Source organism: Piliocolobus tephrosceles, chromosome 2 (assembly GCF_002776525.5).
Source record: "Piliocolobus tephrosceles isolate RC106 chromosome 2, ASM277652v3, whole genome shotgun sequence".
NCBI lineage: Eukaryota > Metazoa > Chordata > Mammalia > Primates > Cercopithecidae > Piliocolobus > Piliocolobus tephrosceles.
This window is the reverse complement of record NC_045435.1, coordinates 168,735,454-168,760,622: the sequence shown is the minus strand read 5'-3', so window position 1 is coordinate 168,760,622 and position 25,169 is coordinate 168,735,454. Positions and strand designations below refer to the sequence as shown.

The window sequence follows — 25,169 nt, the reverse complement described above, 5'->3', positions numbered from 1 at the left end:
TGCCCGGGCTGGAGTGCAGTGGCGCAATCTCGGCTCACTGTAACCTCCGCCTCCCGGCTTCTAAAAGATTCTCCTGCCTCAACCTTCAGAGTAGCTGGGATTACTGGCACGGACCACCACGCCCGGATAATTTTGTGTTTTCAGTAGAGACAGGGTTTCACCATGTTGGCCAGGCTGGTCTCAGACTCCTGACCTCAGGTGATCCACCCACCTCGGCCTCCTAAAATGCTAGGATTACAGGCGTGAGCCACGGCACCCAGCCGGGACTGTGTCTACATTTTTCAGGAGATGTCAATCCCTTCCCTACAAAGCTGTGTGGCATTGCTCTTTGATTACAAAAGACAGAAGATTCGCTAGTCCTATAGACTTACAGTTCCCAAAACTGAGTTTACTTAGGGAAATGTAACACCATTTGTGGAGCTGTAATAATACAGCCCAAATTGGGCTTCTACTGTTGTATCCTTGTTCATTTTTGCACACTTATCTGGACACGAGGTGAATCTCAGCTTCTAACATCTTTCAGCTGTCATCTCGACTGAAAATCCAGTAATTTTTGGGCAGATACACAAAAAAACACATATATATACATGTACACATATTACAAGGAAAAGCGGTAATTTTCAGAAGGAAACTACAGTTTAACCTATATTTAGGTAAGATTTATTTTTTTTCTTCAAGGTGGAAATCTACAGAGAAAAATCTCCAACCATAGTAAAAACAAGCACTTATATGATTATACATTGCAATGTTGCAACATTGTTTCCATCTTTAAATCATTTAAAAGATCTTTAAAAAGATATTTAAATCATTGGCTTTCAAATATTCTTGATGATAATCTAATATAACACATAGTGAACAATACATATATATATTCAATATATTTATATATAAGTAACACAAGTTTCACTAGACAATACTGAATATAGAGTGAATATATAGCATACTAATAATACAGTTTCATATTTTCTATTTTATTCTTCTCTAGTTGACTATATTTTCAAAATTAATATTTGAATTATTAAATTGATTTTAATGATCTATGAATATTTCTTCAGTTTGCAAAATGCTGTATCAAAACAGTGTTTCTCAAACTTAGTAGTTGATAAGAATTGGTGAAATATCAGACAAAATATACTTGGAGAAAAAAATTATTACTAGAGATGATGGTCATTTTATAATAATGAAAATGTCAATCATCACGAAGACAGAATGAGTATATACATATAAACACATAAAAACAGTGCTCCAAAATATATGAAGTAAAACTGGTAGAATTGAAGGGTGGAATAGATAATACAATAAATAATAGTTGGAGACTGTAATATCCCACTTACAATAATAAATAGAACAACTAAGCAGAAGATCAAAAAGGAAACAGAAGATGTGAACAACACTATAAACCAAACTGGGCACAACAGACAGTCTACGACAGACACTCTAGACATAATAGCATAATAGAACACTCTGCCGAACAACAACATAATACACATTCTTCTTGAAACATATGGCATTCTACAGTATTGTGGTTAGGTCATGAAACAAGTCTCAACAAATTTAAAACAATTAAAATCCTATAGAATATATTCTTCTACCACAGTGGTAGAAGAATACTTTTAAAAGACAATAGGGGCAAAAAAAAAAAAAAAATCACACACAGGGAAATCAGAACGTACTTTGAGATGAATGAAAACAAAACACAGTATACCAAAACGTGAGATATAGATAAGAAGTGCTTAGAGGAAAATTTATAGCTATAAACATCTCCATTAAAAAAAGGAAGATATCAAATCAGTAATCAAACTTTCCATCTTAAAGAAAAACCAAGCCAAGCAGTAGCAAATAATAAAGATTACAGCAGAAATAAATAGAAAAAAGAAAAATAAACAAAATCAGCAAAACCAAAAAATTGTTCTTTGAGAGGATCAACAAAATTAAGAAACCTTAAGTCAAACTGACCAAAAATAAAAATGAAAATAAGCACCTCAAATTGCTAAAATCAGGAATGAAAGTGAGGCTGTTACCACAGAGAAATTGAAAGTATCTTAAGGGAATAATATAAACAATTGTTTGTACAATTTATTATATGCCAATAAATTAGGAAACCTAGACTAATGGACAAGTTCCCAGAAAGATACAAACAATTGAAATTGACTCAAGAAGAAACAGAAACCCTTAACAGACTTATATAACAAGTAAAGAGATTGAATTTGTCATGTAAAACTTTTCCACAAAATATAGCTAAGGCCTAGAGGGCTTCAATAGTGAATTTTGGCCAGGCACGGTGGCTCATGCCTGTAATCCCAGTACTTTGGGAATCGGAAGCAGGTGGATCGCTTGAGGTCGGGAGTTTGAGACCAGCCTGATAAACATGGCGAAACCCCATCTCTACTAAAAATACAAAAATTAGCTCGCACGCACCTGTAATCCCAGCTACTTGGGTGCCTGAGACAGGAGAATGGCTTGATCCCGGGATGCAGAAGTTGCAGTGAGTGAAGATTGTGCCACTGTACTCCAGCCTGGGTGACAGAGTGAGACTATGTCACAAAAAAAAAAAAAAAAAGGAAATTTTACTAAATGCTGCATGAAGGTTTTAAAACCAGTCATTTACAATGTCTTCCATAAAAATGAAAGAATAGTGAATTCTTCCTAGCTAATTCTATGAGGCCAGTATTACCCAATTAGCAAAATCTGACATAGATATCACAAGAAAAGAAAACTAAAGATCATATCCCTAATAAATATAGGATCAGACTTGTGCAACAGATTACTAGCAAATTAGATTTAGGAACATAAAAAAGGATTAAATGCCATCACCAAGTGGGATTTATCCCAAGGTAAGATTGGTTTATCATATTAAATATCATATTAAAACCCATCAATGCATGTGCTATTTTAATAGAATATAGTAGAGAAACCACATGACCACATCAGTAAGCACAGAAATCACACTTGACAAAATACAACATCCTCCATGATAAAAACACTTAAGAAACTAGAAATAGGAGGAAGTCCCTTAATCTGATAAAGACTACCTGTGAAAACTCACACCAAACATTATATTTAGGAATAAAGACTGAAAACGTTCATTTCATCTAAGATCAAGAATGAGACAGGATATCTTTCTTGCCACTTCTATTTAGCATTGTACTGGAAGTTCTGGCCAGAGCAATTAGGCAAGAAAAAGAAAGAAACAAAACTATCTCCATTCGTGGAAAACATGATCCTATATATGTAAAAAGTCTAAGTTGGGTGCAGTGGTACACTCCTGTACCCCTGTAGTCCCAGCTACTTGGAGGTTAGGGTAGAAGGATTGATTGAATTCAGGGATTTGACACTGCAGTGAGCTATGATCATACTTCTGCGCTTCAGCCTGGGTGACAGAGTGAGACCTTGTCAAAAAAAAAAAACAAAAAGCAAAACAAAACAAAAAAAATATACACACAAACAGCACAATAAATAAGCTCAGCAGTGTGTTAGGATATAAGATCATTATACAGAAATCCAAATGTATTTCTATATATTAACAATAAACAATGTAAAAAAGAAATTAAAATTATAATTCCACATACAATAACATTAAAAATAACATACCCAGAAATAACTTTAATAAAAGGAGTAAAATATCTTTCATATTGAAAACTATGAAACATTGTTGAAAGAAACTAACGAAGACTACGTAAGTGGAAAGGCATTTTACAGGTATGAAAAGTAAATATTGTTACATGGAAATGCTCCTTAAATTGATCTACAGATTAAACACAATTCTTATCACAGTGGAATTTTTTAAATTGACAAGCTATTCCTCAAATAATATGGAAATGTAAGGGATTCAGAATAGCCTAAACAATCTTGAAAAAAGAATTAGAGGACTCACAATTCCCAATTTCCAATTTACTATAAAGTTGCAGAAGTCAATACCATAGTACTGGCATAAAGATAGATATATAGACCAATGAGAGAATTGAGAGTCTAAGAAGTAAACCCAAACATCTGCAGCTAACATTTTTGACAAGCATGTCAAAATAATTCAGTGGGGAAAGAATACTCTTTTCAGCAAAGGATCTGAGACAAATGAATATCAATATACAAAAGAATGATTTGAAACTGTGTCTCGCCCTATACACAAAAACTCCTAATGAATCAAAGATCTATGTGTTTGAAAGACCTATGTCTAAGAGTGAAAACTATAAAACTTTTATAAGATATAGATGTAAGTATTTATGTCCTTGGATTAGGCAATAGTTTCTTAGATATGATATGACACTCTAAAGCACAACCAACCAACAAAAAATAAATTGGACTTCATAACAATTAAAGAGTTCTGCACATCTAAGGACACTATGAAAGAGAAAAGACAACCTACAAAATGAGGGAAAACACTTGCAAACTATCTGGCAAAAGACTTTTTATCTTGAATATATAAAGAACATTTATAACGCAACAATACAAAGACAAATGATTCAGTTTTTTGTTTTTTTTTTTTTTTTGAGACGGAGTCTCGCTCTGTCGCCCAGGCTGGAGTGCAGTGGCCGGATCTCAGCTCACTGCAAGCTCCGTCTCCCGAGTTTAGGCCATTCTCCTGCCTCAGCCTCCCGAGTAGCTGGGACTATAGGCGCCCGCCACCTCGCCCGGCTAGTTTTTTGTATTTTTTTTAGTAGAAATGGGGTTTCACCCGGTTAGCCAGGATTGTCTTGATCTCCTGACCTCGTGATCCGCCCGTCTCGGCCTCCCAAAGTGCTGGGATTACAGGCTTGAGCCACCGCGCCCGGCCATGATTCAGTTTTAAAGTAGGCAAAAATATTTGAATAGATAGTTCTCCAGAGAAGATATACAAATGGCCAATAAGCACATGAAAAGATGCTGAACATCATTAGTAATCAGAAAAATGCAAATAAAAATCACAATAAGATACAACTTCATACCCACTAACATGACTAAAATAAAAACAGACAATAACAAGTATTGGTGGAGGATATGGAGAAAGTAGAACTCTCATATTTGCAAGTGGACATGTGAAATTGTAAAGCCACTTTGGAAAACAGTTTGGCAGTTAATAATGGAGTTACCAAATATTTCAGCTCATTTCACTCTTAGCTACAGAACTGAAAACATATGTCCACACTAAAACTTGTACATGGAGGATCACAGCAGTGTTATTTATAATAGCCCAGAGTGAAAACAACCTAAATGTCCATTTACTGATTAAAGGATACCTAAAATGTGATATATCCATACAATAGAATACTACTCAGCCATAAAATGGAATTAAGTACTTATATGTGCTACAACATGGATGAACCTTGAAAACATGTTGAGTGTAAAAAAAATGACATAGAGGCCTATTATATGTTTTCATTTATATGAAATGTGTAGATTAGGCAAATCCACAGAGGTAGTAGTGGTTTTCAGGGACTGTGGGGAAGAGGAAATGGAAATTGCTGTTAATGGGTATGGGTGTTCTTTCTGGTATGATGAAAATTCTGGGTTTAGGTAGCAGTGATGATTGTACAACTTTGAGAATATACTTAAAACCACTGAATTTTGCATTAAAAAAAAAAGAATTGATGAAATAAAATGTTTTGTTAATCTTAAGTTTTGCTGTAGAGATCCTGATGCAATAGATTGGAATGAGGCCCAGAATCTGGAATTTTACTAAGAACTCCAGATTATTTTGAAGGACTTGGTATATTGAGCCACAATTTAAGAAACAATATGTTGAGGTGATTTTTTTTTCCAAATTTAAACATCTATCTTTGAAAATCTGAAAAATCTAGTTCCATTTTTAAAAATTGCCTTCATGTCTTGTCACCAAGGCTTCAGATTTTACAGTTCAAGTCTTAGGTAGCATTCCCTGCTAATAAAAAGTTGTTTTATTTAATTTAAACTAAAATAGATCCACAGTTGGACCCCTATATTTGTGAATTCTTCATCCATGGATTTAAAAAAGTTTGGATTAAAAATATTTTAAAATCACAATTAAAAATAACAATAAAAATTATACAATAAAAATATGAAAACAATTTATATTAGCATTTACATTGTATTAGCTATACAAAGTAATCTAAACATCATTAAAGTATATGGGAGGCTGTGAGTAGGTTACATGCAAATACTACACCATTTTATATAAGGGACTTAAGCTTTTGTAGGTTTTGGTATTTGAGGGAGTCCTGGAACCAATCCTCCATGAATATCAAGGGACGACTATACAGAAATCTTAACATAAAATATCTTGACTTACACGATTTATTTTGTTTTCAACCACAAGACATTATTCCTTAAATTCTCTATTAAAGGAGAAAAACCTTTCTTTATCTGAGCCTGGCCTTCTGAACATTTCAGAGAACATCACTTGTGGGCTGCTATGGCTCTACTACTCACAGGATTTCAGTTAGGGCTACAACACCTTCGCAATAAGTTAGGGTCTGTTGCATATTTCTGGGTAGACAACCAGGACCCAGTTATTTATAAATTTTAATTAATTAATCTTAAAAACTTGGAAAGTGAAACAAAAATAAATTAACAATGATCAAAGTTATTCAAAAAATTCCTAGTAACCAGAGCTAGATAGATATACAGTAATGGCATTCTCATACCTATTGTTGGCAATTCTTTGAATTTAAAATAGTGAAATGCAAAGTTACCACTGCTTATCTTAAGAGACCTTGATAAAAAAAATTCCTGAAGTCAAACATTAGCTGTTGTGTACTAATTCATTTTTATAAGTGCCCTTTTTTAAAAAATATTTTATTTCCATAGATTTTTGAGGAACAGGTGATATTTGGTTACATGTGTAAGTTCTTTAGTGGTAATTTGTGAGATTCTGGTGCACCCGTCACTCAACCAGTATACATTGAACCCAATTTGTAGCCTTTTATCCCTTACCCCCTTCCCATCATTCCCTCTGAGCCCTCAAAGTCCACTGTATCATTTCTATGCCTTTGCATCCTCATAGCTTATCTCTCACTTACGAGTGAGAACATACGATGTTTGGTTTTCCATTCCTGAATTACTTTCCTTAGAATAATAGTCTCCAATCACATCCAGGTTGCTGTGAATGCCATTAATTCATTCCTTTTTATACGTGTATGTATACGCGTGCGCGTGTGTGTGTGTGTATGTGTATATATATATATATTCCTACATTTTTCTTAATCACTCGTTGATTGATGGACATTTGGGCTAGTTCTATATTATAGCAGTGAATTGTGCTGCTATAAACATGCATATGCAAGTATCTTTTTTGACTTCTTTTCCTCTGGATAGGTACCCCAGTAGTGGGATTGTTGGGTCAAATGGTAGTTCTACTTTTAGTTTTTAAAGGAATCTCCACACTGTTTTCCGTAGTGGTTGTACTAGTTAACATTCCCACCAGCAGTGTAGTTCCCTGTTCACCGCATCCATGTCAACATCTATTATTTTTTGATTTTTTGATTATGGTCATTCTTGCGGGAACAAGGTGTTATCACAGTGTGGTTTTGATTTACATTTCCCTGATCATTAGTGATGCTGAGCATTTTTTTATACATTTGTTGGCCATTTGTATATCTTCATTTGAGGATTGTCTGTTCATGTCCTTAGCCCACTTTATGATGGGATTGTTTGTATTTTCTTGCTAATTTGTTTGAGTTCCTTGTAGATTCTGGATATTAGTCCTTTGTCAGATATATCAGTTGTGAAGATTTTCTCCCACTCTGGGTTGTCCGTTTACTCTGCTGACTGTTCTTTTTGCTATGCAAAATCTCTTTAGTTTAATTAAGTCCCACCTATTTATCATTGTTTTTGTTGCATTTGCTTTTGGGTTCTTGGTCATGAAGTCTTTGCCTAAGCCAATATCTAGAAAGGTTTTTCTGATATTATCCTCTAGAATTTTTATAGTTTCAGGTCTTAGATTTAAGTCCTTGATCCATTTTGAGTTGATTTTTGTATAAGGTGAGAAATGAGGATCCAGTTTCATTCTCATACATATAGCTTGCCAATTATCTCAGCACCATTTATTGAATAGGGTGTCCTTTCCCCACTTTGCTTTGTCAAAGATGAGTTGACTGTATTTGGGTTTATTTTTGGGTTCCCTATTCTGTTCCATTGGTCTATGTGCCTGTTTTTGTACCAGTACCATCTTGTTTTGGTGACTATGTCCTTATAATATCATTTGAAATGATATGTGATGCCTCCAGATTTGTTCTTTTCACTTAGTTTTGCTTTGACTATATAGGCTTTTTTTTGGTTGCGTATGAATTTTAGGATTGTTTTTCTAGTTCTGTGAAGAATGATGATAGTATTTTGATGGGAATTGCATTGAATATGTAGACTGTACTCTTAAAGCATGATAAAATGCTGTATCCATTTAAGGAAATCTAGGCTCCTTGACAGACTTACAATGACAAAGATAATTCATCAGATCTCTGATTGAAGGTGGAATGGGGAGAAATGGTAGAGGGATAAGTGCTGTGGGCTGAATGTTTATATCGCCCCCAAATTCACATATTGAAGCCCCATTTCCCAATGTGATGTTACTTGGAAGTGGGGCCTTTCAGAGAAAATTAAATCAAAATGGTGGAGCCCTCATGATGGCACTCATGCCCTATAAGAGGAGACGTGAGAGGGATTCTCTCTTTCCCTCTCTCTCTCTCTCTCCCCCTTCACTCTGTGAGCATATAGCAAGAAGGTGAACATCTGCAAACCAGGAAAGGCTCTCACCAGGTTTGACCATGCTAACATTTGTCTTTGAACTTCCCAGCCTCCAGAGCTATAGGAAAGAAATGCTTGTTGTTTGAGCCACTCAGTTTGTGGTATTTTGTTATAGCAGCCCAACTGCTAAGAAAATAACCTTAAGAAATTGAATCTAAAAGAGGTCAGGATTGGGGACCAGTCTGAGAATTCAATGATGAAGATATGTACAAGTGATTGGATCAAGGCAGCCTAAAATATTCATTAAAAGCACCCCTTTGAAATAAAGTAGACTTTATGTAACCATAAACAATAACAATAGACATAATAAAAAAAATTTGCAGGAGTAATTATATGTAGTAATTATATGTTAGTAATTAATCCCAACCTCATTAGGTAAGTTTATTATCTCCAAGGAGGAACTTAATTTATTAAGAAGCTAACATGTTGGTCTTCTAATGTTTCAAAACTTATTTTTGTACCATTGAAATGGGAATAATTACAAGGTTTAAAAGGATTAAATGAATTATTATGTAAATAAGTCTCTCTAATACATCGTTGGGTCATATGCAACAATGATCTGCATAAAGTGCAAATCAAAAATGGAACAAGTTGTTATATTTAAGTGGATGTCGTGTGATCTATTTCATCTCATGTAAAAAGTTATGTTAACTTGTAGTGTTAATAATGTATAACACTTTGAATTCTTTTGAACACAGGACCCCCTGGAACAGCTGTCCCTCCACCTGCAGGCTACCCAGGAGGCTTGCCTATGGGATACTACAGTCCACAGCAACCCAGTACCTTCCCTTTGTACCAGCCAGTTGGTGGTACCCATCCTGTCCAGTATCAGCCTGGCAAATATCCTGTGCCAAATCAGCCTGTTCCAATAACATGGATGCCAGGGCCAACTCCTATGGCAAACTGTCCTCCTGGTCTGGAATACTTAGTGCAGGTACTCCCTGAAAATACAAATTATTTTCTTATGAAATGTGACCATATGGACCCATTAAAAAGAGAAAAAAAGCAGAACAGAGTGAATAAAGGTAGATGGGTCAGTGATGACAGATGCCATTTGTGAAACTATAAGAATAGTGATACCAGTTTCAGAAATGTGAAAGGGAAGTAGCAAGTACAAGGATGTTTATAGTGGGATGAGTATGTTTTCATAAGGATTTATGTTGAGCTTCAAGGCGTATAAGATGTTTTCTTGAAAGAAGTGTACAAGTAGGAATCGAAAAACTATCATAGAGGGTAGTTGTGTTATTTGCTTAGAAATAAAGAGTTAATATCAATAAAAGCAGCACAAAAGAGAACGAAACACAACACAATGGATAAATTGCTGAGTGCCTTAGCCCATTGCTTTTTACTACCACCTATTATTTTCATTAGCTACTCTTGCCACCCCCAAAAACATACAATATAAATAAAAATAATGAACCCTACAAAGAATATTTCTTCAGGCCAAGTTCCAGAGACCCCCTTCGTACAACACGGTAACTCCCTAATTAACCTCTATATAGATATTCTGCTGCCACCAGGGCATCCAGATCAAAAACTGGGTAATATGCAAAGTTTGTGTACAATTAGTTTTGTTTAAGAACCCATGTCTGAAACTAAAAAACCTGCTTAATGAAAATAAGATAAAGCTGGCAGAGTAGTTGCCTTTTATTTGTGGCGTTGATTCCTATGGTTTCAGTTACCCATGGTCAACCAGGTTCTAAAAATACTAAATGGAAAATTCCAGAAATAGACCATTCATAAATTTTAAATTTATTCTGAGTAGCATGATGAAATCTTGCACAGTCCCTCTCTGTTCGGACTGCCACATGTATCATTCCTTTGTCCAGTATATCCACACTGTACATGTTACCTGTAGTATACAGACCGAGTCACATAGTAGCCATCTTCATTATCAGACTGACTTACAGTATCATGGTGCTTGCATTGAAGTAACTTATTTTACTTAATTATGTCTCCAAAACACAAGAGTAGAAATGCTGGGAATTTGGATATGCCAAGGAAAGACCAAAGAGAGTCCATAAGGTCTTCATTTCCATGTAAAGGTGAAGGTTTTTGACTTAATAATAAAAAAAAATCCTATGCAAAGGTTACTAAGATCTACAGTAAATTAATATGTCCATGAAATTGTAAAGAAGGAAAGAAAAATTTGTGCATAGTATATACAGGATTTGGTACAATCTGTGGTTTCAGGTATCCACTGGGGGCTTGGAAAGTATCCCCTGAGGATAAGAGGGAGACTCCTTTATTGGAGATCCCATAGAACCTTCTGAATCTTTTTTGTTTTTAGAGAAAGGACTGAATCTTGTTTTTAGAGAAAGGAGTGCTGAAATACATTATAAAGAAGAAACTTCCCAATTCAATACTTACCTCCCCAGGTTGACAGCCAAGTATTTCCTGGAGATATGTCATTTCTCTTTTCAATTCTGTATATTGACAGGGACCCTGATAATCTTCTGTGCTGAAAACTATTTGTATAATATTATAGCATTGGTGTATAGAAGTCAATATAGTTGGATCAGGAAAATTTGGATTTTACAAAAGCCAAAATTTATCCTAAATTATTATTTGGACAAAATATTGACAAAATGTAAAGCCACTCATTCAGGCGAAGTGCTAGAGTAAACATCTACATTATTTTAGAAGATAAAATGTTTGTAGCTTATCAAGTTTAGAAAGTCTCATTTCCATACTTTGTGATAAATACAGAAGTTGTTCTTGGGAATCTAACATCTTCTACAGTCAATTCTCTTTTCAAATTGTATAGCTTTGTTTATTTAAATATTAAAAACCTGTTTCTTAATTTCTTTTATGATTCTTATGGAGGTTCATTTAGCATATTTTATGAATTGTCCCTTTTAGGAATATTTAGAGTTAAAGAAATAACTGAAAAAATAAACAAAACACAGGTTTGGACCCAGACAAACCAGGTTTTTAATTCTATCCTACTCTCTAGTAACGCTAAAACCTTAATAAACTTTTCTAACCTCTTGCTGCTTGAATTTTGTCATCTGTAAAATAGTATTATCAATACCTACCTTATCAGATTGTTAAGAGAATTTTTAATGAGATAAGGGTCACAATGTGCCTAATATTTTTTGAACATAGAGGGCTGTCCCAATGGATGAAAACTGTGTGGCTGTTATTAGCTTAAATACCTTCTTATGGGTGAATGCAAGACATAGAGCCAATCTTTTTCTACTATCTACCCTAGTCTTTTTGAGCTCTCACATGAAGATTACATGAATCTTTATCAAGGTTACCAAGAGTCCTAAAACATCCAAATTAGCATGATTATATCATTTCCAGAGTCTTGGCTTTGCCAGTGACTTTACCAATTTGTCAAAGAACTGTCCCTTAACAAACACGTGTTACTGAGTTCCTGGGAGGGACATAATAATATTGAAATTAGGCCAGTTAATAATGCTGTGATGGCCTCTGAGTGTTCAAGTGAAAGAAACAATTTCACATTGTAAATAAAAAAACTGGAAATGATTTAGCTTCATGAGGAAGGCATGTTGAAAGTTGAGATAGGCCAAAAGCTAGTCTTCTAGCACCAGTTAGCCAAGCTGTGAATGCAAAGGAAAAGTTCTTGAGGAAATTGAAAGTGATATTACTCCAATGAACATATAAATGGTGAAAAGTCAAAGAGCCTAATTGCTGATATGGAGACAGTTTTAGTGGTTTAGAAAGAAGATCAAATCAGTCACAACATTTCCTTAAGCCAAAGCATAATTCAGAGCAAAGCCCTATCTCTCTTAAATTCTGTGTAGGCTGAGAAAGGTGAGGAAACTACAGAAAAAAAGTTTGAAGCTAGCAGAGGTTGGCTAACAAGGCTTAAGGGGGGAAAAAAAGGCACTTTTGTAACATAAAGTGCAAGGTGAAGCAGCAAGTCCTGATGTAGAAGCAGCAGTAAGGTTTTCAGAAGATCCTAGCTATAATAAGATTATTGATGAAGGTGATTATGCTAAACAACAGATTTTGGATGTAGATGCAGCAGCCTTGTGTTGGAAGAAGATGCCATCTAGGACTTTCATAGCTAAAAAGTGGAAGTCAACGCCTGACGTCAAAACTTCAAAGCACAGACTGACTCCCTTGATAGGGTCTCTTGCAAAACACTGCTACTCACTGACAACACGTCTGGTCACCCGAGAGCTCTGATGGAGGTGTATAAGGAGATTAATGTTGTTTTAATGCCTGCTAACACAACATCCATTCTGCAGCCCATGGATCAAAGTGTAATTTTGATTTACAAGTCTTAATGTTTAAAAAATGAATTTCATTAGGCTATAGTTGTCATAGATGGTGTCATTTCTCAGATGGATCTGGGCAAAATAAATTGAAAAACATGTGGAAAGGATGGTCACCATTCTAGATGCCAGTACGGACATTCATGATTCATGGGAAGAGGTCAAAATATCAGCATTGACAGGTGTTTGGGAGAAGTTGATTGCCGCTTTTATGGATGATTTTGAAGAGTTCAAGATTTCGGTGGAGGAAGTAATTTCAGATATGGTGGAAACAGCAAGAGAACTAGAATTCGAAGTGGAACCTGCAGATGTGACTGAATTGCCGCAACTCATGATACAACTTTAACAGATGAGCAGTTGCTTCTTATGTATAAGCAAAGAAACTGCTTCCTTGAGATGGAATTTACTCCTGGTGAGAATTCTGTGAACATTGTTGAAATGACAAAGGTTTTAGAATATTACACAAATATAATTGATAAAGTAGTGGCAGGTTTTAAGTGGATTGACTCCAATTTTGAAGGAAGTTCTACTGTGGTAAAATACTATTAAAGAAAATCACGTGCTACAGGGAAATCTTTCATGCAGAGAAGAGTCAGTCAATTGACATGGCAAACTTCATTATCTTTTTGTTAAGAAATTGCTGCCGCCAACCTGGGCTTCAGCCATCACCACCCTGACCAGTTAGCAGTCATTAACATAGAAACAAGACCCTCTACCAGCAAGAGGATTGTGACTAGCTGAAGTTTCAGATGATTGTTAGCAGTTTTTAGCAATAAACTTTTTTTAAAATTAAGGTGTGTACTTCTGTTAGAATTAATACTCTTATGTACACTGTAGACTACAGTATAGTGTAAACATAATTTTATATTCAGTAAGAAAATAAAACATTCAGGTGACTCACTTTCTTACAATAATTGCTTTATTGCATTGGTCTTGAACCAAACTTGTAATATCTTCAGAGTATGCCTGTAGTTTATATTTTTACTTTTCACTTCTAGATTTTAATATCCTAGATTTCTAAAATGACCTATAAACCATTTTAGTAGCCACTTTTGGTATTTTATGTGGCATGTTTAGGTCTCCTTATGTAATTGTGTTTTTATAAAAGAAAAAGGTTTTAATTAAGCATGGATTGTGCCCTTGTACCCTCCTGTAATTAATTACACCATAAAACAGTCATGTTTAGGTATGTTATTTTAATTTCATGTGTTACTACATTTGCATATTATTCATTAATTAATGTATTTAACCAATGTTTGGTGAAATATGGCACTTCAAGCAGTGTTCTGGGCTCAGGGATTAGGAATGGTCTAATGGTCTAAATGATGTAAAATTATCCAAATATAATCAGGGTATCCTCAAGAAGGTTTATTCTCTTCTGCTAGAATGATCTCACATGTAACAGATAATGTGCCCATCAAGCTACTCATCTTTAGAATGATTCCTAAGATAGATATTTCTCAAATGGTATATACCTAGCCATCCTTTTCATGGGTTGCCATCTAAGAATGTTTCCTTTCTCTTCCCCTAATCCTATTCACATGCTTCCTGGTGTCATAGACCCTTCCCTTATTAAAGTGTGCACTTGGGAAAGACCCTGGTATTTGTAGATCAAGTGAACACAAGTCAGTGTATAAACCTCTGCTAGAAGTACCTATAAAATAATATAAAATGGGACACTTCATGTGAGGTTCATCCTGGCTTGTTTGTTCTCCTTAAGCCACTGAGAGACTTCCCTTCTCTATGGCTGGTCCATGTTAATCGTTCTGAACTTAACTAAACAACTGCAGGCTATGGATGACATGTGGAGAGACCAGTGAGTAGGGACTTATCTAGGAACAATCTGTAAGTACAGCTTCTTCTAATGTGATTACTACAGCAAGTAGATGTTTTGTTTTTCTGATATAGCAGACAACTTTTTTAAAGTGGTACTGAAAGAAAGTGTTTTTCTAATATGGACAGCTGTGCTAATATCCATCTGATCAGATGCAGATAAGCTGATTTCAGTTGGTAAAATTTTTTTGATTCTATTGACTTTCAAAAATATATTTTGGTATCAATTGATGCATTTTAATATATATTTCATCAGTTTATTTTACAAGGTTATTTTAATTCTGTTATTTCTGTCTTCTAATTGCTTTGTTTTATCCCAACAGTTGGACAACATACATGTTCTTCAGCATTTTGAGCCTCTGGAAAGTATGTATAATTTTTGTAGTGCTCAGCAGTATTTTAATCAGATGGAAATCTGCATTATCTAATATCTAGTTCCTTCTTTATATTGATCATGTCTTAGTGTTTCAAAGAAAAAAAACTGCTCTATTACCGTATCTTCAAGAAAGTAATAAAGTGAATTATTTTGTGTAATTGTATCCTTCTATACATCATATTATCATAAGCTCTTAGATTTGAAAAGGGCTTACATTTTATCTGGTCAATTGCCCTACGCTTTACTCATTGTTCCTACTCCACATTTACCATTCAAAGATGAGTAAAAGGAGGAGCCAAGAGACTACATGAGTTAGCCAGGGACACCACAGTCAGCTAATCACCTCCAGAGCAGGAAATAGTATTTAAACCACAGTCAGCTAATCAGTGGCAGAGCTGGAAATAGAATCCAAAACCGCTGAATCATAGTCCAGTGCCCTTGCTTTGGAAGTAAGAATAAAAGATCTGTCAAAATGATGCCTATTCTCAGTTCATTCTACAGGATTACGGACCCTCACTAAACCAGCTATGCACATTCATTTGGCCACCACATAAGGCCTTTGACTTTTCTTGGTTTGTTTTCGTGTTTGTAATTAGTAATGACCCTACTCCTCAAAGCATGTTTTATGAACTGATTAATTAATGGTCAAATGTATAATTTCTTTTTAATAGTTTTATAATTAAAGTTTTCTAAATTCAGATACTCCAGGAATTGAAACAAAAGGGTTATTTCAATCTTTTCTTTTATGTAGAAATTTTGTTAATGTTTACACTGAACTTCTTAAAAGAAGTGTTTTAAATTTTCACAATTGCTTAAATACTTTTAGATAATATGATTTTTGGGGTACTCTAATCAATTCCACATATTTCACCTGAAACTTTAAAAAAGCTATGTTGCTTTAAGCCCTTAAGAAATACTAAACAAGGACTTTCTGAGGCCCATTTTAAATGTTTCTACTTTAAGATGACTTTCTCATTTTATTTTTTAGTGATGACACGTTTTGAAACTAATAATAGATATGATATTAAAAACAACTCAGACCAGATGGTTTACATTGTAACCGAAGACACAGATGACTTTACCAGGAATGCCTATCGGACACTAAGGCCCTTCGTCCTCCGGGTCACTGATTGTATGGGCCAAGAAATCATGACAATGCAGAGACCCTTCAGATGCACCTGCTGTTGCTTCTGTTGCCCCTCTGCCAGACAAGAGGTCAGAGAATGGAAGTCTGATTCACAGTTTGCTTCTGATCCAACTCTTCACGGCACAGTATGCTCCTTCCATTACACAGGGAGGACTTTCCCTGACCCTGCCAGCCAGAATAGAAGAAGATAGTTGGGAGAGAGAAAACCAAATTGTCTCACCTAAGGAAAATCATAGAGGATTGTTTCTTTTTGTTGCTACTTTATAGTGCTTAAATAAGTGGGTCAAGCACAATTGGCATTGTGTAGTCAATAATTATGATTCCATCAGTTGCATCTACTTAATTAGAAATTTACCTACCATATTTATCTAAATGTACCTACCTATCACCAGATAAACTAATGCTAAATATAAACATATGCTTTTAGAATTGGAAGGGACTTAAATACATTTAGAGTACCCATCACAACCCATACCTTGCCACAGATAAAGAGTGGCTCAAAATTACTAAATGGCTGAGGTGTTACACTTGGCTAAGGACAGGGCAGGAACTAGAATACAGATGTGCTGAGTTACAGTGTGGTTACTCATTATCTGTGCATTTCTAAGAAAGTTATTTGCTGTAGGGGAAAGAAAAGCAGTTTTGGAGAGAAACAGAGTCTGAATTCTAGATATGTCAGCTACTTAAATCTGTAAAATTTAATTAACCTGTTTGAGCCTTAGTGTTCTTATATATAAACTGGGTAGTACAGTACATCATAGGATAACAGGAATACTTAAATGATCTGTTAAATAACATCCTTTACTAAATATTAATTTTTTACAACCCTCTCTGGGCCTTATTTACCTGTAAAATAGAAATATTAATAATACTTTTCAGGTAGGATGATCATTTTAGGGATTCAGTCAATTCCTCGGCACAGTTCCTAGCAAATAGTATAGTACTCAATGAATATTTTCTGTTGTTTTCAGATATCTTACTCCTTTGTTATTATTATCTTTGTGATAACAACCTTATATCTGAAGTGAATACCTATTATCCTTGATCCTTTTGGATATAGTAGGCATTTATCTTTGTATTTATGAGTTGGATTTTTAAAATCAAAGCCTATAGATACAGCCTTCTGAAATTATAGGAAGCCAGAATAAAGGAAAGCAAATCAAAATTACAGCTGGGCAGGATGGTTTACACCTATAATTCCAACACTTTGAGAGGCTGAGGTGGGAGGATCACTTGAGGCCAGGAGGTTGAGATCAGCCTGGGCAATAGAGTAAAACCCCATCTCTACAAAAATAAAAAATAAAAAAAATTGGCCAGGCCTGGTGATGTGTGTCTGTGGTCCCAGCTACTTGGGTGACTAAGGTAGGAGGATCACTTGAGCCCAGGATGTTGAGGCTGCAGTGACTTATGATTGCACCACTTCACTCCAGCCTGGGTGACAGAGAAAGACCCTTACTCCTAAAAAAAAATTACAAGCCTAGTCCAATTTGTGACACTTTTGTCTCATAACTTTACCCAGGATTTTTCTTCAGATTTATCCAGTTTTACTTGTATTAATTTGTGTGTGTGTGTGTGTGTGTGTACATTTAGTTTATGCAGTTTTATCATTTGTGTAGATTCCTGTTTCTGTCAGCACAATGCAAATACCAAACACTTCCATCATCACTAAAATCTTCTTTTGTCACCACATCCACCTTCCTCCCTCCTCTTTGTCCCTAACCCTTAATAACCACTAATCTGTTCTCTATATTTATAATCTTGTCATTTTGAGAATGTTAATTAAATGGAATAATATAGTATGTAACTTTCCAGGATTGATCTTCTTCACCCACAGTAATTACCTGGAGATTGAAACAAGCTGTTATTACTAGTTCATTCCTTTTTATGGCTGAGTAGTATACCATGGTATGAATTTTTAAGGAATTTATTTTTGTACATTTTGATTTTTATCTCATAGGTTTAAACTTATATGAGATAGTTCTATGATGGTCTCAAATTTATATATTTGTATATAGGTGTGAATTTATACATATGAACACTAATACCTTAATTTAACAATTTATGAATCTGTGCAGTCCTAGTCCATGTCCTGGGTAATCCTTTCCCCAGATTCTTATGAAAGTTCATGTAATACCAGAGAAATAGTCAGTAAAACTTTAACTTTGAGCTTTTACCAAATAATTTAATCTTTATGATCCATTATTATTAAACAGGAAGATCTTAATTCTTCACAAAATAATATTGTTGAAGATAAATAGCTAAAAACAGGGTAGTGGACAATATTTTAAAACTTAAAAAATGGCTTTATAAATGCATACACACATTTTGTTGTTTTCACAATATGTAATTTTCAAAATGCCTTTTTTGTCTTTTGTTTTCTGTTATAATTTTCATGTCTGAGATTTGATTTTACCCAATTTCAAATCTAAAAAGTCAGCTTGTTACTGTTTCATAGACTGAGTCAGAAGAAATGAGACTGCTAGGAAGGAGACAGTGAACCCTTTTACAGCACAGCAAGCAGCATAAGTGTGTAGGGTCCCCTCATCTCCAAGCTCTGAGGTTGACTTGGAGAAGACCATTGCTTCCTCATTGTAAGCCTTTTATTTCTGAGTTATCCTGAGAAAATTGTTCTTTCTGATGGAGAAGCGGTGTAGTGTAGTATAAAGAATAAGCCTTGAAACCAAGCCAACTTATCACTGTGCCACTTAGTAGTTACATGTTTTAGAAAGTGTTTAACACTTGCAAGCCTCAGTTTCCTCTTCTGTAAAATGGAGATTAAAATACTTATATTTTTCAGAGTTATGAATATTAGCTGTTTATGCAGCTTGCCAACACTGAGCTTGGACAACTGTCCATTATATAACAAGCTATAATTAAGCCTGCTGTTTGTTCCAGAGGCAAACATGACCTCATCCATTAAAGCTTTTTGCTGAAATACAACCCGAAGAATGGCCTGGGTAAAATGGAAGGCTGTCACTCCCAACAATAATTTCCCTGGTCTTTTGAATGAGTGAGGACACATCTAAGTTGTGTATGTGCGTATGTGTATGTGTATGTGTGTGCATGTAGCATCCTAACTTCTGTCACTGTTTTATTTGCAGCTGGAGGTGCAGTGTCCTCCTGGCGTCACCATTGGCTTTGTTGCGGAACACTGGAACCTGTGCAGGGCCGTGTACAGTATCCAAAATGAGAAGAAAGAAAATGTGATGAGAGTTCGTGGCCCATGCTCAACTTATGGCTGTGGTTCAGATTCTGTTTTTGAGGTGAAACTATGTAAAAATAGTGTTTCTGATATTTTTCCTACCCATATTAACAGACCGTGGAAAGATCTGGTTGTAGACAATTTTTTTTTAATGTGAATGAGTAACATAGTGTGAGGAAAGAGTTAATTAACCAGTTGACATCAAAAGATTTTAAAATTATTGTTAGTGGATTGTTTGAGGTTTTCCAAAATGAGAGCTTTTTTTATGACTTCAGTGCTTGATAAAAATAAAAGGAAATCATTTAAAACATTAAATATTCTGAGAGTAAATAGCTTGACCTAATTCATTTATTCTATTCTCAGCTATATGTAATTAACCATTTTTTCCCGTAGATTTCTAGGCTGGGAATATAGGCTGTAAGTAATGCCAGTACCCAACATGTCACAGAACATACCAAGTACTCCTAAAGCTGTGGAAATACTTATTTGCAGGATACGGGTCTGTCAGCATCCTCAAGAAATTGGATAACACTAACAACATGTATAAAACTTATAATAGTTATAACATTTTTTGAATAAAAGGAAAAATTACTTTGTTTTGCCTTTATCTCACTGGCTACAAAATGTTGGTTCATTACCCTGCAAGTCTGACAAAGGAAATTCCTAGAAATATTTCCTAGGCTTCTTAAAGAATGTTTTTCAAATGCCTTACAATTAGGCAAGACTCATCGTCTTCAAAACTGGTTGTTCCTATGTTTCCTATGATACTCAAGAAACTTTCCTTAGTTCTTATTTTCTATCACTATATCATTAAGCATTGCTTATGTATTAAAAGAGCAATGTAGATAAGCCAAATTGCTAGGGCAGGGTGTGTGTGATCATTCCCGTTGTCAAGTGACATTAGAAGTTAGTATTTGGATATTTTTCCTGTGACAAGTGCCAGGTTTCCCCTTTTAGAAACTGAAGCTCTTTGGTATCTGGCCATATATTAAGTAGACAAGGTATATTTTGCTCACAAAAACTTAAGTGATGTGAAGTGCACAGTACTTTTTTCCTGGTTTTTGCTCGTAGGTTTCCCTAGATTGGAAGTGATTCTCTCCCAGTTCCCACCCTTTGCTATATTGAGAATAATTTCATAATCAGTTCAAATCATACCTCTTCTTAAAAAATCTCTTAATAACTCATTTGAAGATGAAGAAAGAGCAGCAGTCTGAGACTTTTAAGATATACCCCAGGTCAGTTATTAACCAGTTGCAAGGCACTTAACCCTTTTTTGGCCATTATTTTCTCATTTCAAATTATATGATTACATAGTCTTTTTCTGCATTGTATTTATGTTATGTGATAACATAAATACAATGTCATCTCCTATGTTATCTGACAACATAAATACAATGATATGCAGAACATTAAAACCTGTGCTTCAATGCGTTTCAGTCATCATAAAGGCACATTCTTGTCATTCCAGGTCAAATCCCTTGATGGTGTATCCAACATCGGCAGTATTATCCGGAAGTGGAATGGTTTGTTGTCAGCAATGGCAGATGCTGACCATTTTGACATTCACTTCCCACTAGATCTGGATGTGAAGATGAAAGCCATGATTTTTGGAGCTTGCTTCCTCATTGTGAGTCTTCTATTTTTGAGTTATCCTGAGAGAATTGTTACTTCTGATGGAGAAGAAACAATGTAGTGTAGTATAAAGAATAAGCCTTGAAACCAAGCCAACTTATCACTGTGCCACTGACTAGTTACATGTTTTAGAAAGTGTTTAACACTTGCAAGCCTCAGTTTCCTCTTCTGTAAAATGGAGATTAAAATACTTACAATTTTCAGGGTTATGAATAGTAGCTATCATGAGTAAAATGACCAGGAGAGTACTTGGATAACACTAGGTATCCAATGGGTATAATTGTCATCATTGCATGTTATTTGTCATTCTCAGTACTTAAAAATGCCTGGCCTATGATTTCGTAATGAAATAACTCTAAAGAAGATGTCTCATATCTCCTTCCTTTCTGCCTGTCAGGGTTCTCCTTGGGGTTGTCCAATCCTTAGATTATGAAGTTTTTCCTCTTTTTAATGATGAGATTCAGTTAATTGGCACTTAAAATGGAAAACTAACAGTTCCAAATCTGTAACTGCTGCTCTTCAGAGCAGGTCCTCTTCATAAATATTTCCCTAAATTGATTTAACTGGAATGGGGGAATCCCCTAATAAATTACAAAGGCTAATACTGCATGCATTATACCTAATTGTCTATATATCTACATATAATTCTTTTTCCAATTTCAGGACTTCATGTATTTTGAAAGATCACCACCACAACGTTCAGGATAGACACAGCAAAGCCATCAACTATGGTTGATTTTGAAAAATGGAAAAGTTGGATTGGGCTTACAGTCAATACTCAGTTATTTGCAAGTGTATTTCTTTGCTTTGTAGGGTATTTTTATTGGGTGTTAACTTTGACAGCTGAGAGTGTGCTTGCAAGAACACAATCTAAAAGTGTGTTTCAATTGAGTGTCTCTCTAGTAGAATAGGAGTTCATCCTAAAAAGCTGTGACTCATTAACCCAGTAAACATACACAAAGTAAGCTTAAAACACTATAAACATGAGGTAAGGGAAAATGAATCCAGAGTTCTCATATTAATAGATAGTGAAATAATAAAGTTTTTTAGAGCAAACTTTGTTGGGATAAAACAACCTGGCTTCTGTCCCTAACCCTTTCCTACCTTCTCTCCCCGTCAACATGTCCTCCTACTGAAGACAAACTTGTTTCAATGGTAGTCTTCATCTTTAAAAACAAAAAGGCAAGCAGACAGAAATAATGATGTTTTCTTGTACTAAGAAGGTACTACTTATACACATGTATCAAAACCTCATTCTGCAAAGTTTTTGAAGGTTTCAGTGGGAAATTTGATTTTATTACAAAATAAAACATTTCATTAATGTTAAGGTTTATATATTCCACACCTGTTTTCTCATTTACTGGCGTGGATGATCAGGAGCTGCCTATGCATGAAGGCAGAATCAGACTATCAGGAAAGGAGCTGGCCAGGGCCTCAGGCAATCAAGATCTCTGAGCAACTTAGAGACTTTGGTGTCATTATATGAAGCTTGCATTTAATACATTTGTAAATTCATAACCTCTCTTGGTCACAGACACCTTATATATAAAATAAGTTCCGAAATCTCTAAGATTGCCTGGTACACCTTTTTATCTCATTTGATGTGATACCCAGAAGAGATCATTTTTTTAATTTTTTTTTTTTTCAAGAAGATACTTGGTGATCGCCATGCTGTTCTCATGGTAAGGACTGGAGTTACAATTTTAAATTTGGAAATATGACATTTTATGTAGCACTTTATAAAAAGTGAAAGCGACAAATTCCACTGCTGCTTAATACTGCTTTACTTCTTTTTATTGACATGATAGATAAATATGTATATACACAGAGTAATAATAATAAAACACAGCAAACATTCTATTTCTTTATGGTCTACAGCATGCCAGTAAATAATATGTAGGACCAATAATAAATTATCAATTACACATTTTTGTGTTAACTAATTAAAAGCATAGTGTATAAGTGAGTACACTTTAATTAACTTGCTTCTGTTGCACTTTAGTTTTCTACCTGCATATGGATTGCATTTTTTCAACACAGTCAGTATGTAGAATGGGATGTATTCTGCTGCTGTTGCCTATTAAATAAAGCCTGAGTGTTCTTAGATGGGGTTATTCTGAGATGAGGGTCTTAGCCTACAGTTCTTTTTGAAATGAAAGAAAGGTGCTTTGTTTTTTAATTATATTCATCTTTTCAGGGTAAATTTGTTTTGCTGAGTTTCTTGTAATGCTCATTTTTACATGCTGCTACTAGCTTTTTTTTAAAAAAGTAAAAGTTGCTGCTTTCTAAAATATTAATTGCCTTATATTTGAAAGTGCCATTGTAATCGTAAGTAGACTATATATTTCCTATAATGATGTCTGATATTTAAATAGGAAATCAGACAAACAATATTCACAAAGTTTAACCATATAAACTTTTTATTTTTAACTTGCCTGAATCCCTATATTCCAAAACCTGCTGCATCATAATAAATACATCTATATATATTTAGCATAAGATGTGATATTTTAAATTTCTTTTTGAAAAAATTATATTTGTGTCTCTTAGAGTTAAAATTTTCTTTCTTTATAAAATATTGTCATATGTCATAGTTTTAATACAATTCACATAATTCCTATATTTCTTAATGATATTTTATTGTGTAAAATTGATCAGGTTGATTAAAAAAATTCTCTGGAATTTATGCTTTCATGCTTTTTCATATTGTTTATGGCTTTTAAATAAATATACAATGCTTAATAGTAAAACACTGTTTTATTTTTTGACTTTGAATCTTCACATACTTTTTTCACATGGATTTTGAAGTAATTTTTATTGATAATTAGGTTCATTCAAGGCCTTTGCTTTCTAATATAAATGTAATATTATTAACATCATTTCTGTAGTGTTGCTTAGTAGTAACTAGCTTTCTTATATGACCAAGTTATTTGTAAATGCTTATATCTAATCCTCCTAAGATACATTTAAATTTCAAGTGTGATTTCAGTGTCAGTATATCATGAAGAAAAAAGTTACTAGAATTTGTAACCGTCAGTGAAGGATGCATTTTAAAACATTTTTTCTAAATGACCAGATTTTCCAGAAATTATACAAAGATCAGGTTATAAGACGTATTTAATAGCCTACTTTTCTGAGCAACTAGATATTAAATCAAATTCAGGTATAAAATAATCAGAGTGATTCTAGAGTATGGTATATTGCTCCTGTTGGAGCAGCTGGCTACTTTTCAGTCTTTTTTTCCCTCAATGTTCAAGGTTGGATTTAATTTATATTGAAAGAAGCAAGCTTAGAAACCCATAAGAAGTCTGGATTTAATAAACTAATATCAAATTCAGCTGTTTGGCTAGTGATAGCTAATGTTAAAAATGGATCTTTTTCCATAACTTCACAGAATGCATTTCCCATTTTCTTCTAGGGCTCTTAAATTGTAAATCTCAAAAAAGAGAAAAGCAGAGTGATACCCTCCAAAGTAGTCAAAGTAAGGCAGAATAATATACTATGTGATAACATTTGGCATAGTTAATAATAGCACATGGTAGGTATTTACTCAGTGTCTGCTAAATTAATAAAAATATAGTAAGTGGATATATATTTGAAATATTTGCTATGGTTGTCAGTAAAACTTTTTGTTATCCTTTCCACTATTCCATCAATACTTTACTGAACATTTACTAAATTCAGACACTGAGCTCTTTCTTAAGGCAGAGAGAAATACAAAAGTTAAAATATGTAATTACTACTCTCAGGGGCTCATGGGCTAGTGGACAAGATAGACTTTAAACTTTTTTTTTTTTTTTTTTTTTTTAGACGAAGTCTCGCTCTTGTCTCCCAGGCTGGAGTGCAATGGTGTGATCTCAGTTCACTGCAACTTCCGCCTCCCGGGTTCAAGTGATTCTCCTGCCTCAGCCTCCCAAGTAGCTGGGATTACAGGGGCCCACCATCACGCCTGGCTAATTTTTGTATTTTTAGTACAGATGGGATTTCACCATGTTGGCCAGGCTGGTCTCGAACTCCTGACCTCAAGTGATCCGCCCG

At 34.6% G+C, this 25,169-nt stretch overlaps 1 protein-coding gene across 5 annotated transcripts in view; it reads left to right on the top strand.

Annotated features, from left to right (window-relative positions):
* Positions 1 to 23,881, top strand: part of PLSCR4 (phospholipid scramblase 4) — a 60,536-nt gene extending 36,655 nt beyond the window's left edge. For 2 of the 5 annotated variants that reach the window (XM_023215426.2, XM_023215427.2), the window contains 6 exons: positions 9,390 to 9,625; positions 15,098 to 15,140; positions 16,139 to 16,365; positions 19,399 to 19,560; positions 20,968 to 21,126; positions 21,795 to 23,881. In XM_023215426.2, the coding sequence (XP_023071194.1) occupies positions 9,390 to 9,625; positions 15,098 to 15,140; positions 16,139 to 16,365; positions 19,399 to 19,560; positions 20,968 to 21,126; positions 21,795 to 21,839 (872 nt within the window). In that variant the 3' untranslated portion in view covers positions 21,840 to 23,881. The remainder of the gene's footprint in view (positions 1 to 9,389; positions 9,626 to 15,097; positions 15,141 to 16,138; positions 16,366 to 19,398; positions 19,561 to 20,967; positions 21,127 to 21,794) is intronic. The other 3 variants (XM_023215428.1, XM_023215429.2, XM_023215425.1) reach the window with 2 other exon arrangements.
* Positions 23,882 to 25,169: the final 1,288 nt, after the last annotated feature.